We start from the raw sequence: 13292 nt of genomic DNA, 5'->3' as shown, positions 1-13292 counted from the left end.
TATATATATATATATATATATATATACATATATACACACACACACACACACATATACAGTTAACAATAACACAAGTCAAGCACACCGGCATGTTCCTAAATATTTAGCAAAGAGCTATGACTGCTGAAAAGTGCACCGACATTATTTTTAATAAAAGTAACAGTTTTATTGGTTTTTGGCCAAGTCAACCTCACTATATCCACTATTTCAACCTATCTCCCTCTATTAAATTGAGCAAAAACACATGAAATAACAATTAATTTTAACATTTAACCTCCTTTAAATCAGAAGTAAAGCATGATGGGAAGTAGAAATTTGTTGTAACTCATTCTGTAAAAGTGTTTATGTGTGTACATGCATTCACATTAATATGGGAAATTCAATATACAGTAAGGCTACACAATAAAGGATACAACTTAATGGATATTACATGTAATACGATTTATATCTTAATTACTAAATATTGTATGTGTTAAATTATAGCCATATTTTAAAAAATATAGTCAATATGCATACATTGCAGTAGCTATATTAAAAAAGGCTTTAGTTTCCTTTATTCCTTTATATTTCCTTTAATATAAGCTATTTTGCATATAATTGCAGTATATTCCCATATATTTGTTTCGTAATGTTCTACCCATACAAACTTTGTGTTAACAGTAATATCAGCAATATTTAAAAAAAAAATAATGAAACACTCAAAAATAGCCTTAGTTCTGTCATCGCAAACTGCGCATGCGTCACCGCGCCGCAGCGAGGCGGAAATCAAACGCGGGTTGTTGTCTCCGTGATATGATTGCCCGCTAGATGTCTCGTGCGCGCTATTGGCCAATGGAGGTCGCCGTCCGCAACTTGCGGCCATCTTGTCACAGGCAGCTCGCTCACTCGTAACAGTGTGTTTTAATGGTGCATGTACTTTTAAAGGGATCCCCTGGTGTTGAGACTTGTATGGCTTAATATAACATAAATGATGTCTCTTACTGAATTATGTAGTAGAAAACCCATGAAAGATCTACGTTATTTAAAAAATCGATTTTATATTTGGACCATGGGCGGCGCCATTTTGTTTGCGTTCTAGGTTGATGACGTAGATTGGTTGAACTCCTCAATCAGCTGGCGTTACCCGTAGCTATTTTTACCACAACGCAACTTTGAAAATTGTTTCAGAGTTAAACAAAACCAATGAATTGCTTTGTAATTGTACTTAAAACACACTCAAACATACATGTGCACACAAACTCACCTACACAAGTCACAAACAGATCGGCGGGCGCGCACACACATCTGACTGCTCTGCCTCAATCGAGATGTTGGGCTGCTCAGTCTCCATGACAGGGGCTGAATCCGAAATCGACCCCCTATACCCTGAAATAGGGCATTATTTGAAGGGACGGCCATTTGTAGTGTTGTCCGACATCATAGTGGACATGTTCGAGTGCAGTCATTCAGTCTCACGTTGCACCGGAGTGTACAGCCTATTTACAACAGCTGTCAGACTTCACGGACCCAAACATACATGTGGACACAAACTCTCTCGCTCACACAGACTCACACACCCCCCAACAGATCGGCGCGAACACACACACACACACACACACACACATGAGGCGCGAACAGATCGGCGCGAACACACACGCACTGCGTGTGCGCATACATCACTATTCCCTGTGTTGATATCATAGATAGACTGTTGATATGCAGTAGATTAACTGTAATGCCTAATGTATCCAGCAGAGGGAAATATCTAGGTAGGATGATGGGATAAGTTAACGTGAGGAAGAGAGGCAGGATGTTTTGGTGATGATGCATGGGATTGGTTTGTGCATTAAAGTTTGAGCACAAGCTCAGTGAATTAACCTCAATCTTTAAACTTTCACTTTTAAGACACAAATTACTTTCGCTACTTTTGTTCACTAATACAACTTGAAGGAGTGAATGAAGACGATCGAGTGCGTGAAGTCGGACAGCTGTTGTGTGTAATCGGCTGTACACTCGTTATTGCGGTGAACGTGAGACCGAATGACTGCACTCGAACATGTCCCTATGGTGTCGGACAACACTACAAATGGCCGTCCCTTCAAATAATGCCCTATTTCAAGGTATAGGGGTCGATTTCGGATTCAGCCCCTGTAGTGGAGACTGAGCAGCCCAACATCTCGATTGAGACAGCACAGTCTGTCAGATGTGTGTGCGCGCCCGCCGATCTGTTTGTGACTTGTGTAGGTGAGTTTGTGTGCACATGCATGTTTGAGTGTGTTTTAAGTACAATTACAAAGCAATTCATTGGTTTTGTTTAACTCTGAAACAATTTTCGAGTTGCGTTGTGGTAAAAATAGCTACGGGTAATGCCAGCTGATTGAGGAGTTCAACCATTCTACGTCATCAACCTAGAACACAAACAAAATGGCGCCGCCCATGGTCCAAATATAAAATCGATTTTTTAAAATAACGTAGATCTTTCATGGGTTTTCTACTACATAATTCAGTAAGAGACATCATTTATGTTATATTAAGCCATACAAGTCTCAACACCAGGGGATCCCTTTAAATAACCATAGCTTGCTCGATTTTCAACCGATTTTCAAACTGTTTCGTTTGTTATAAATGACAGAGATGTAGTTATGACACTACATACTTATGAATAATTATAACCATGTACTTTAATATGAAAGTAACATTGAACAGAACAGATGGGTGCAATAAATACACACACACACACAGACACACACACACACACACACACACACACACACACACACACACGGTATTTATGTTAAATCAATATATAGGCTACTAAAACTGTGTACCGAATGGCAACATGAGAAATTATATATATTTATACACATATACAGCTCTGCATTTTTTCCCCAGAGCTAGCTCTATATATATATATATATATATATATACTTTTTTAATAAGAATATAATAAAATAATTTGTATTTAAAAAAAAAAAAATTAAACAAAAAAACATGCAAACTAAGTTTATTTTAACTAGACAAAAGATTGGTTGTCATAAAATCGTTATTGGTGTCAATAAAACTGAACAGCTTTGAACAGCTCGATTGTGGTCTCAGCCCCCTTGATAACGTATATGTAAGTTAGCCGTGATACACAAGCTGCACGATTAAGTCGTTTATCGAAACGAAAAGCTGCAATTTCAACATGTTAAAGCACCCAGATTTGTAGCCATGTTAATAACGTTTGTAAGAAACCAAACCATTTGTAAATCCGTCAAGATTTCAGCGAGATAAGAGTATTTATGTTCGTACAGATCACTCATCTTACATCAGGTTCCACAGAGCCCGACAGAAAGCCTGCCTGTGACAAGATGGCCGCCGGTGATGCCGATGGTGACTCCGCCGTAAGACATTTAGCCTTTATTATGGATATCTATGTGATTGCCTCCCAGCGGGACCGCGAAGTGTCGAGCTCCAGGTACGATTTGTGTTTGTCATGTCGTTCTCAATGCAAATGTTAACTTATTTAATGGCATGATTTGCTAAAAGATTTGTAAATTGTTCGTTTCTGTTATCATGTCGGTGCCACAGCCTTAGTGTTAGGTAACGTACAGGTAACTTTAAGCCTAATTATGCTGCGCACGTGCAAAAAATAAATTAAAAGTATTTAATGTGCTAAAACAAGTGAAAAATGCTTATATTTGTATTAAAGTTATTAAACTATATGATTGGTCTCCTCATTTGTTAGTCCCATTGAATAAAAGCGTCTGCTAAATGATCAAATGTAAAAAACAACTATTCTAATTATTTAACTATGTAATTTGGTAACTAAGTTAAACCCTAAAGCTCATGGTTTGCATCAGGTTTGCATAGATAACCTTATACAACGATTGTGTGTGACACAGTGAAAGCTGACACTGACAAAAAGGAAAAGATAGAATAAATGTAATGTGATTTGTTTACCGGTATGTTCATTTTGTCATCATTAATAGTCTATTTTGTGCCAATTCACTTTAAAAGAGTTAATGTTTTAGTGAACTTGAGTTTGCAAATTGCTCTAATGTAGTTGAATTATAGCTAAAATATAAACTTCTATCATTTGCATTCATGTAACTGCAACATATATGAATCTAAATGATGTACAATATTACAATTTTGTAATAGAAAGTAAGTAACTGTATAAGAATATATTGTTATACAGAAAAAAAACATGAAACGTGTTTCTAATATTCCTGTATGTAAATGGGGTGGTCAAGAAGATTTTCTTTTTCTTCCACAGAAAGATCTTCATGAAAGCATTTGAAGACCACGCAAGAAGAACAGGTTCAGCCACAGACTGTTTCATCCCATGAGGACTGGTTCAGTTCTGAATGGGAAGTGTTGAAGAAGTTTATGTACTCTGAGTTGTAAGACTTGAACTAATGTTAACTAATGAGACTTTATTGTAATGTATTAACTAACATGAACTAACAATGAGCAATACATTATTACAGCATTTATTAAACTTTGTCAATTTTTAACGTTTAGTTCACCCAAAAATGTATGTTGTTAAAATGACCCTCATGTCGTTCCAAACCCATAAGACGTTCGTTTATTTTCAGAACACAACAGATAAAGCTTTAATATGTGTACTATAATTACTATGTGAAATAAGTTAATATAGTAATTGATATAGATACTGATATAGATATCCATATTTATAACCTTATTGACTAAAATAACCAGCTCATGGCAGACGACTTGCGACCAGAGAGTGACCTGAGTGATGCGATGTAGGAGTAGCGTAAGCTTCAACGTCTCTCTGGGCAACAAAATCAAGCGCTTCTCTTTTATCAAATCCTCTTTAAATTCAAATTCGTGACCAGCGTTTTGTTTTCCTCTATTCTCTGCCTAACCGCATTCATCAATACATCATGCTTCAGGTCAGAGGTCACTCTTTTGGCGTAAGTAGACACGCACGGTTGACTGCCGGAAGATAGATATTTTAGTCTAAAGTCAAAAATATGGATATTTTTCTAATAAAAAATGCATAGCTTCTCTTCAGAAAACCTTTTTTAAATGATTTTTTAAAATGTCCTGAGAATTTACTCACCCCCATGTCATCCAAGATGTTCATGTCTTTCTTTCTTCAGTCGAAAAGAAATTCAGTTTTTTGAAGAAAATATTCCAGGATTTTTCATCATATAATGGTTTTCAGTTGCAACCAAAATACTGAAGGTCCAAATCAATGCAGTTCCGCCTTCATGTTTACAAAGCGCTCATGTGAAGACTAATACAAATGCCCTCTAGCAAATAAAAAAAAGATAAAACAACAATATTGGATGATTTTGAAGTTGAAAATTGAGAGTTTTTGCTAAAGGGCGTTTATTAGTCTTCACATGAGCGCTTTGTAAACACGAGAGCAGGACTTCTGCCTACGTCTATGTGACCATTTACACGTGATTACGTCATCCTTGGCACCTCGCAGAGCTGAGCAAGTTGAACAATTAAGGTTGAAATGTATATTTATTTTTTTAAATGACTGATCGTTTGACTAGATAAGACCCTATTCCTCATCTGGGATCACGCAGAGGCTATGAAGACCATCGAAGCCCTTTGAAACGGCGTTGATTTGGACCTTCAACATTTTGGTTTCAACTGAAAAGCATTATATGATGAACAATCCTAGAATGTTTTCTTCAAGAAACTTAATTTCTTTTCCACTGAAGAAATAAAGGCATGAACATCTTGGATGAGATGGGGGTGAGTAAATTATCAGTCAATTTTCATTTTGGGGTGAACTAATCCGTTCATTATCTTTGATTGATGGCCATGACACTGTGTTCAATGTATTTTGTTGTTGTTTTTTGGGTTTTGTTTTTTTTCCTGAGCAAAGTTCAGTTTGCTATCAAGTTGGAGTTGTAAATTACTCATGTGGAGTATAATTTGAGTATTTCATTTTGTGTTGAAATAAAAGTTTCCATCACAAATTTGTGTCTGTCATTGATTGAAATCATATATGGTTAGTATATGCAGAGATGTTGTAATATTGACTGAAATCATGTATGATTATTATATGTAGTTTATATGTATATTATATAAACTTGAAGAGCTAACACACCATTTCCCTATTAAAAAATATGAAATCTGTATTAAAAGCATATAAACAAATTACACAAAATATAAATAAATCCTATATGACTTTAATATGACTAGCATATGATTCAGTATAAGAACTTTATATGATTTGTATATGAATATCATGTATTTTCTACTAATACCATATACCATTGCCATATATGGTAGACATGGCGTTTACTTTCAATGACTAGCGCTCTGTAGAGAATATTGTCCGTTTAGGGCTACTGTAGAAACATGACAAAATGGTGATTTTACTGTAAGGGGACCCGTGGTGTATGTAGATAGAAATGGCTCATTCTAAGGTAATACAAATATAACGGTCCATTATGTAATGTCTTTATACACCACTAAAAAGTATAGCTATTTATATTATATTGCATTTCTGTCAATAGAGCCTCATAAATATACACACTGTACCTTTAAAGAGATATTTCTGATAAGCTATTATAAGCAGCAGAGCAAATTTTGGATTAGTCACTATGTCCCTGAGGCTTTTAATTATGGAATAAGGATACAGAGGAGTCAAAAACTGCAAACCCAGCATACAGGGGTTCAGTGAATGTGGTGTTGAATGTGTGTAAGTGTGTGAGTGTGTCAGAGACACTGTAGAAGGACACTATGCCAGCCGGCCAGTCCAGATACACTCCTAATCTCTGAGACAGGCGTGAAGGGACAGATACATCTGTGCTGTTATTATTGTGCCAAGCACTGAATCTATCAAGAGTACAAAAAAGACTCCATGACTTTTGATTGCGTCCAAATCTGCATTCACTCCCTCCTTTCCTGCTGATTCCTTTATATGTTACTGCTATATAAGTCCACCCAGTCCATTCAGCCTCCCAGTAACAGCGTCCAGTCAGACTCTCTCTACACAAAACCTGCTCGTAGTTCTCAAATCTCTCTGGATGATCAGGATATGACTGGTTCTTTTTCACATCTGTCACCTTTTTGTTCCCCTGAGTCAGAGAGAGACATCTGTGTGCTGAATTTGAATCCAGTGTGAGATTGCATACATCTGAAAGGCAAGTTTGATGAGAGATTTAAACTGTATTAAGGACTGTTTAAAATATACAGCAGATTAAAATGCATAAGAAATGAGAAAGTCTTACATTTTGCCAGTCCTGGTATAATCCTCAAATGTCCTCCGTGATCCAAGCTAAACAAGAAAAATATAGGCACACATCAGGTATAGTAAACATGTTTTTTTTTTTTAAGTATCAAAGAAAGAGAACATTTACTCTTACTCTTAAGGCCCAAATATTCGCTCTACTAGATCTCATTTGTTTCATAACTAGGGCTGGGATGGTATGGATTTTTTTTTACCGTGTTTGGAAAGCAAGAAATTCCCGTGGTTCAGCGGTAAACCGCTTTTAAACCCATGATATACAAAAAAAAAAAAAGGAAAAAAAGACGTGTAACAGGCGTGGCGCCATGTGAACCAGAGGCAACATCTCTCCCCCTTTACCTGCGTTATCTAAAAAAACAGCTCATGGACAAGATGAGTCACGTGACGTGATCACCCTTTGTTCTACAAGCGCAACAGCGGGTATAACCTCATGAAGAAGGGACTCCTTTATTACAGATAGACATAAATTTAAATCGTTATCGGGACAAAGTCGCTAAGAGCTTTTCGAAGGCCCAAAATCAACTCAGACATTAGCCAGACACCAATTCTTCCACCTCCTTCCTCAACCCGCACATTCCAAAGGCTCTTTGACTATCACACAACTACCTCATACCAATGCAGACACGATGAATTAATCCACCCAACAACGGCTTAAACATATACCAAGGTATTATGTATATTTTCATGTAACTTGTAAAGTTTCACTGTACGCTAGACACGTATCACATATGAATCTTTACTATCTTCTATTCCCATCATGGGAATAGCAAGCTGTTTGATGTCTATGTGATAGATAAATGATTCTCATAATTTTGATGCAAGGTAAATTTGTGTAGAATGTACTGTGATCACAATAGGAAAATTGGTTTCTTAAAAGTGTTTAATCGAATTACACTAATGATATGCACGAACAGGAGACGTGGACAGGACACCCGCCCACAACAATATGTCATTGGCTGGAGACGCCCCCAAGGAGGGACCTTGGGGCCTGTTTAAAACTCCCTGGGAAACAAGATATCCTTGCCTTTTGGTTTGCCACGTGCTTAATGACTGCCATGGTTTTGCGGTGACTTCTGCTTTGATCGTGCGGGCCTTTCCTGCCTGCATGCAGCGTCCTCAGAGCTACCCAGAGCTCTTCACCTCACTTCAAAACTCTCTTTAAACCTCGCCAAAGAAAACTTCTTGTAGTCTGCACAGCCGTGCCTCAGACTCCCGTCGTGTAGCAACCAGCTAACGGCATCCAGGATCCGGCTTTTACCCTGCAAAACCAACTATCTGTCCCTTTGTCCACAACAACTGACTACCAGCTGAGCAATGCCGTGCTAAGAGGGACCCATGCTCGTAAGAGCATTCAAACGCAAGTACATGACTCTTCATTCTGGCTGAACTGGTAAAAATCATATTTAAGCGAGGTTGACCAGCTAGTATATTGATTCTCAGGTTGTGGCTAAGAAATCGTTGGGACTTCACTCCTTTCCATTAAATGAAATTGAATTGAATGAAAAAATTGAATTAACCTTGCCATAGTGAAATAATAAGAGTTCAGTACATGGACATCACATACTGTGAGTCACAAACACCATTGTCTCCTCCTTTATATGTAAATCTCGTTAATGAAAAACACCACAGAATGATTCTCAACATAAACCCAACCGTGACTCAATCATTGGAGATCATTTATATGCACGCCCCCAACATTTGCATATGTCCAAACATGTTCATTGTCAGGCGGAACTGACGGAGCCGAGTCATCGGGGCTGCAGGTAAACAAACGACGTTTGAGGATAGCAAAAACGGCAGATCATGGACACATGTCATGTTCCAGGCTGTGCAGGAGACATGAGGACTTTTCTATCCTTCCCACAGATAAAAAATGTCAACAGTCATGGTTGATGTTAATAATTGGATACCACAACAATTTAATTCAATATCGTTCATTTGTTCAAACCATTTCAAGCAAACTTCACTCAGCGTCTTAAACTGAAGAAAGTGGCAATTACAACTATATTCCTGCAAGCAGTAAGTAGCGATTTTATCCACTTACTCAGCAGGCACACAACATCATAAGACATTGATATTTAGTTATATTTTGGTAGCGATGTCAGTGACAAAAATTCTACTTCAGCTCAATGTCTAATGCCAACGTTAATTTGATGTCCAGTACCAACGTCAGCTGACATTGATATTCAGTTGTTTTTAGATTGTGTTGTAAAGTAACCAAAACACAACGTCCACACAACGTCATAATGGTAACGTCCACACAACGTCAAATTCTAACATCATTAGACGTTGATATTTTGTTAGTTTTAGGTTGTGTTGTAAAGTAACCAAATCACAACATCCACACAACGTCATAATGGTAACATCCACACAACGTCAAATTCTAACATCATTAGACGTTGATATTTTATGGGTTTTAGGTTGTGGTATTATCTAACCAAAATCCAATGATGAGCCAACATTTCAAGCCAACATCATATTGATGTCAAATACTGACATTTAGTCATGAGGTATGATGACCGAAACACAACGTCCACACAACATCATGATGGGAACGTTTATACAACGTCAAATTCTAACATCATTACACATTGATCTTTTGTGAGTTTTAGGTTGTGTTGTAGTAACCAAAATACAATGTTGAGCCAATGTCTCAAGCCAATGTCATAATGATGTCAAATACTGACATTTAGTCATGAGGTATGTTGACCAAAACACAACGTCCACACAACGTCAAATTCTAACATCATTAGATGTTGATATTTTGTTAGTTTTAGGTTGTGTTGTAAAGTAACCAAAACACAATGTCCACACAATGTCACAATAGAAACGTCCACACAACGTCAAATTCTAACATCATTAGACGTTGATCTTTTGTGGGTTTTAGGTTGTGTTGTAAAGTAACAAAGATTTAACATATTTCACAAGTCAACATCTGCAACACATTCTAACATCCTACACATGGATTTTTGTTTTGTTTTGAGTTGTGTAAAGTAACCAATATACACCACTGTGTCAACATCTCAAGCTAATGTCATATTAATGTAAAATACTAAAATGTGTTGTTGGGTCAAAATCTCACTTCTAAATTAATTTGGGTTTGCGTTGATAACGAGCCTCCACTAGCAGTAGGGTTGGGCATCGTTTTGATTTGAACGATTCTGATTCCGATTCCGATTCTTACTTTCGATTCCAGTTCTTTTCGATTCTCGATTCCGATTCTTTGAGGGGTGGAGTCAAAACGTGTCACATCGATATTCAATGCTATTTTCAATACAACGGGGGAAAAACGCTACATATACTGTCAATTAGATATTTTTTATATAATTTTTTTTTGTCTGTCTTTTGAAAGTCTAGGCAATCAAACATTTCTTCTGAAGAGATCACTTTATATGATAAAGCTTTTAAGCCTTTTCTCATATATAAACATTGATCAATTACTATTAAAATATCTCACAAACATTTGTTAACTCAATGTATTTTTTACAACGGGGTAATTGTGTTGCAATAGTTTACACACAGCACAAGTAAGCTTGATTTTGAATGGTAAATTGAATAAACAAAGATACATATTACAAAAAATAGCACAAATAAATACAATAGAATAAAATATATAAATGAAATAGACTGCTTTATTTTTTCAGGTAGGTCTAACATTCAGGTAAGAAACTGAATAAAAAAAAAGTGGCTAAATAAATTTAAAATAACATTGGATAATGTTTTTGCAAAAAATTAAATAGTTTCATATAAAACCATTAAAGTTAGACAAGTTGATCAGTCAAGAGCAGTGTGATCGTTTGTCTTTTTGTAGTTTGACTTTGAATAACAAATGACTGCTGTCCCTTTAAGAACTGCCGCACTCATTGATCCTGAACACTGTTACTCATTCTTCATTTCGTCCTGAATTGTTTAAGACTGTGTTTACATACTGTTCAAAATGTGCACTGAGAATTTGTTTGAGTGTATTTGACCAATAATAAGCTGGAAAAAGAAGCGAATATTTGCACTTGTATGTCAGGGGTGGCTTTATTACGGTAGGCTATGTGTGTGTGTGCGCTTCAGATGTGAGCTTGAAATCTGCGGGGATTCGTAGAATTATGTGCAATCCCGCGCGAAATTCAGACCGATCACACACACTAACACTAACACGCTGTCGTAAGGAAAAGTCCAGCAGAACGTGCGTCCGTCTTGTTCAGAGGTTAATCGGCTGAATGAGAATATGCGGCTGCGCGTCAACTCGCTGTCGGTCAGAGAAGGAGAAGAGAGGAGAGCAGCTGGGATCGATTGTGTAGGCTGAGCAGGCTATCGTATCTTTTCAGATATTTCAGTATCGATATTTTTGACAACACTAGTTGCACTGTGCCGACCCAGGCTTTTAAAAGTGAAATAAATCCACACTTCAGAGCCGCTTACCGGGCTTCCATGACTAAAAGAACAAGCGGGCGCGCAAGCACCGGAAATCAGGTGGCCATGGAAACCAAAACTTGCGCGCTTGGAACCGAAGATCGGAACCGAAAATAAATTTTCTAAACGATTCCAATGGAATCGTTATTTTTTAAATGGTTCCAAGTTAGAACCGGTTCTCGATGCCCAACCCTAACTAGCAGTCATGCTTGTGGCCAGAAGCAAAGAGCTTAAATCCCCCAAAGAGAACCTTCCTCCTTAAAAGGATATACTTTCTTCCCGGTGTTTATCGTTGCAATCTGGCGCAGACCCCCTCTAAACACGGAAGGAGTGACGATGAGCTGAAAACAAACACATGCGCTGCAGTTTAGCGATTTCTACAGGGAAATCATGCTTCAATGAAAGTGTCACAGCCAGTCTTTGTTTCTTCACAAGACACTTTCGCTGTTTTTGTGACTAAATCTGCCATGATCAAACCTTCAGCGACAAATTTCAACAAATGCACGTACGGATCTCCTCCTTACTGTTTGAAGAATAAATGCACCTTTGCAGCAGATGTGACAATTAAATCGGGAAAAATAACCCACTTTAGAATTATTGGAAATAATATTACGAGTTTCGCCGTTTTATCTTTTAAATTTCCTAAAGGTTTTTAGCAGTTTTCATAATGTAAATCAGTTGACTATGATATCGCCACTTGTAAGTTCTAAAACGCTTAAAGGTGGGGTAAGTCTTATTTCAAAACCGTTTTAGAAAAAAGACACGGGCCGAGTGGAATAGGAACTTGGATTGGAACTTTTAGCCAATCAGCAGGTAAGGGGCGTGTCTACTATTGATGACCGCTCGCTCTCTCTCTCTGTGCACGTCATTATTCAAAACACACGAGTCACACATTACGGACATTAGCCGAGAACTAGCCTAATATATGCTGCTTGACTATGCTCGTGTGTAATGTTCACTTGTTAGTCCATTTGCGATCGTATTGTGGCTCAGTTCAGCGATGATAAAGACCCGCTCATTTCCACACCGTATGGAGCATCTAAATCTCATCAATGTGTGCCTCAAGCATCAGCTCACACAATGTCTCCGACAAGTAAGATACTATACTCCTAATATATGTTTGCTTACTGTTTTCATGATCTATATAACCCTTATCCAGTCATAATTGTAATATGTTGTTAGCTGGACTGTCGTGCTTGTGTTCTATAGAGTTGTTCATGAGAACAGTTTGATCGCTATCTTTTTACTGGAATAACGTTAGATGCCATTTACTGTTGCATGACCCCATGTCTGTGCACTAGAGGATGGATACCCGACCCGAGCCCGATGGGTTCCGACGGTACACGACGGGTCGGGCCGGGTTCGGACAGATATTTAGAAATGACGTTCTGGTTCGGGTCGGGCTTGTTCACGTCAGCGCGATAAGGCTTTGAACCTTTTAAATTTAAAACTGCTTATTATGCAAGTAGCCAATGGGCCTGTTTAACTTGATGCAAAGGTTTGTTTTTGTGTTTAAAATAAATGTAAAATATTACCCTAACATCCGTCTTCCTGCATGCGGAAATTTGTTTATGTCGCCGTGACAACAACGCGCAACACGTGCGTGCTTATTTCCCGCGGCATCCTTGTCATTCCAGTGAGCGCAACTCCATGCTGCTGGCAGCAGGACAGCCTTGAAGCCATC

General features: G+C 37.7%; 1 protein-coding gene across 4 annotated transcripts in view; it reads right to left on the bottom strand.

The window, feature by feature from the left end:
* Positions 1 to 13292, bottom strand: part of LOC137038577 (NLR family CARD domain-containing protein 3-like) — an 85012-nt gene that overhangs the window by 13985 nt on the left and 57735 nt on the right. For 3 of the 4 annotated variants that reach the window (XM_067413257.1, XM_067413258.1, XM_067413261.1), the window contains 2 exons: positions 7188 to 7234; positions 6246 to 7093 (listed from right to left, as the gene is read on the bottom strand). In XM_067413257.1, coding sequence (XP_067269358.1) covers positions 6573 to 7093; positions 7188 to 7234 — 568 coding nt within the window. In that variant the 3' untranslated portion in view covers positions 6246 to 6572. Of the gene's footprint in view, positions 1 to 6245; positions 7094 to 7187; positions 7235 to 13292 lie in introns of those variants that run through there. The other variant, XM_067413260.1, reaches the window with a different exon arrangement.

This window comes from Pseudorasbora parva, chromosome 13 (assembly GCF_024679245.1).
Source record: "Pseudorasbora parva isolate DD20220531a chromosome 13, ASM2467924v1, whole genome shotgun sequence".
NCBI lineage: Eukaryota > Metazoa > Chordata > Actinopteri > Cypriniformes > Gobionidae > Pseudorasbora > Pseudorasbora parva.
Note: the sequence above shows the minus strand (reverse complement) of the source record. Positions and strands in the feature narration are given on the sequence as shown.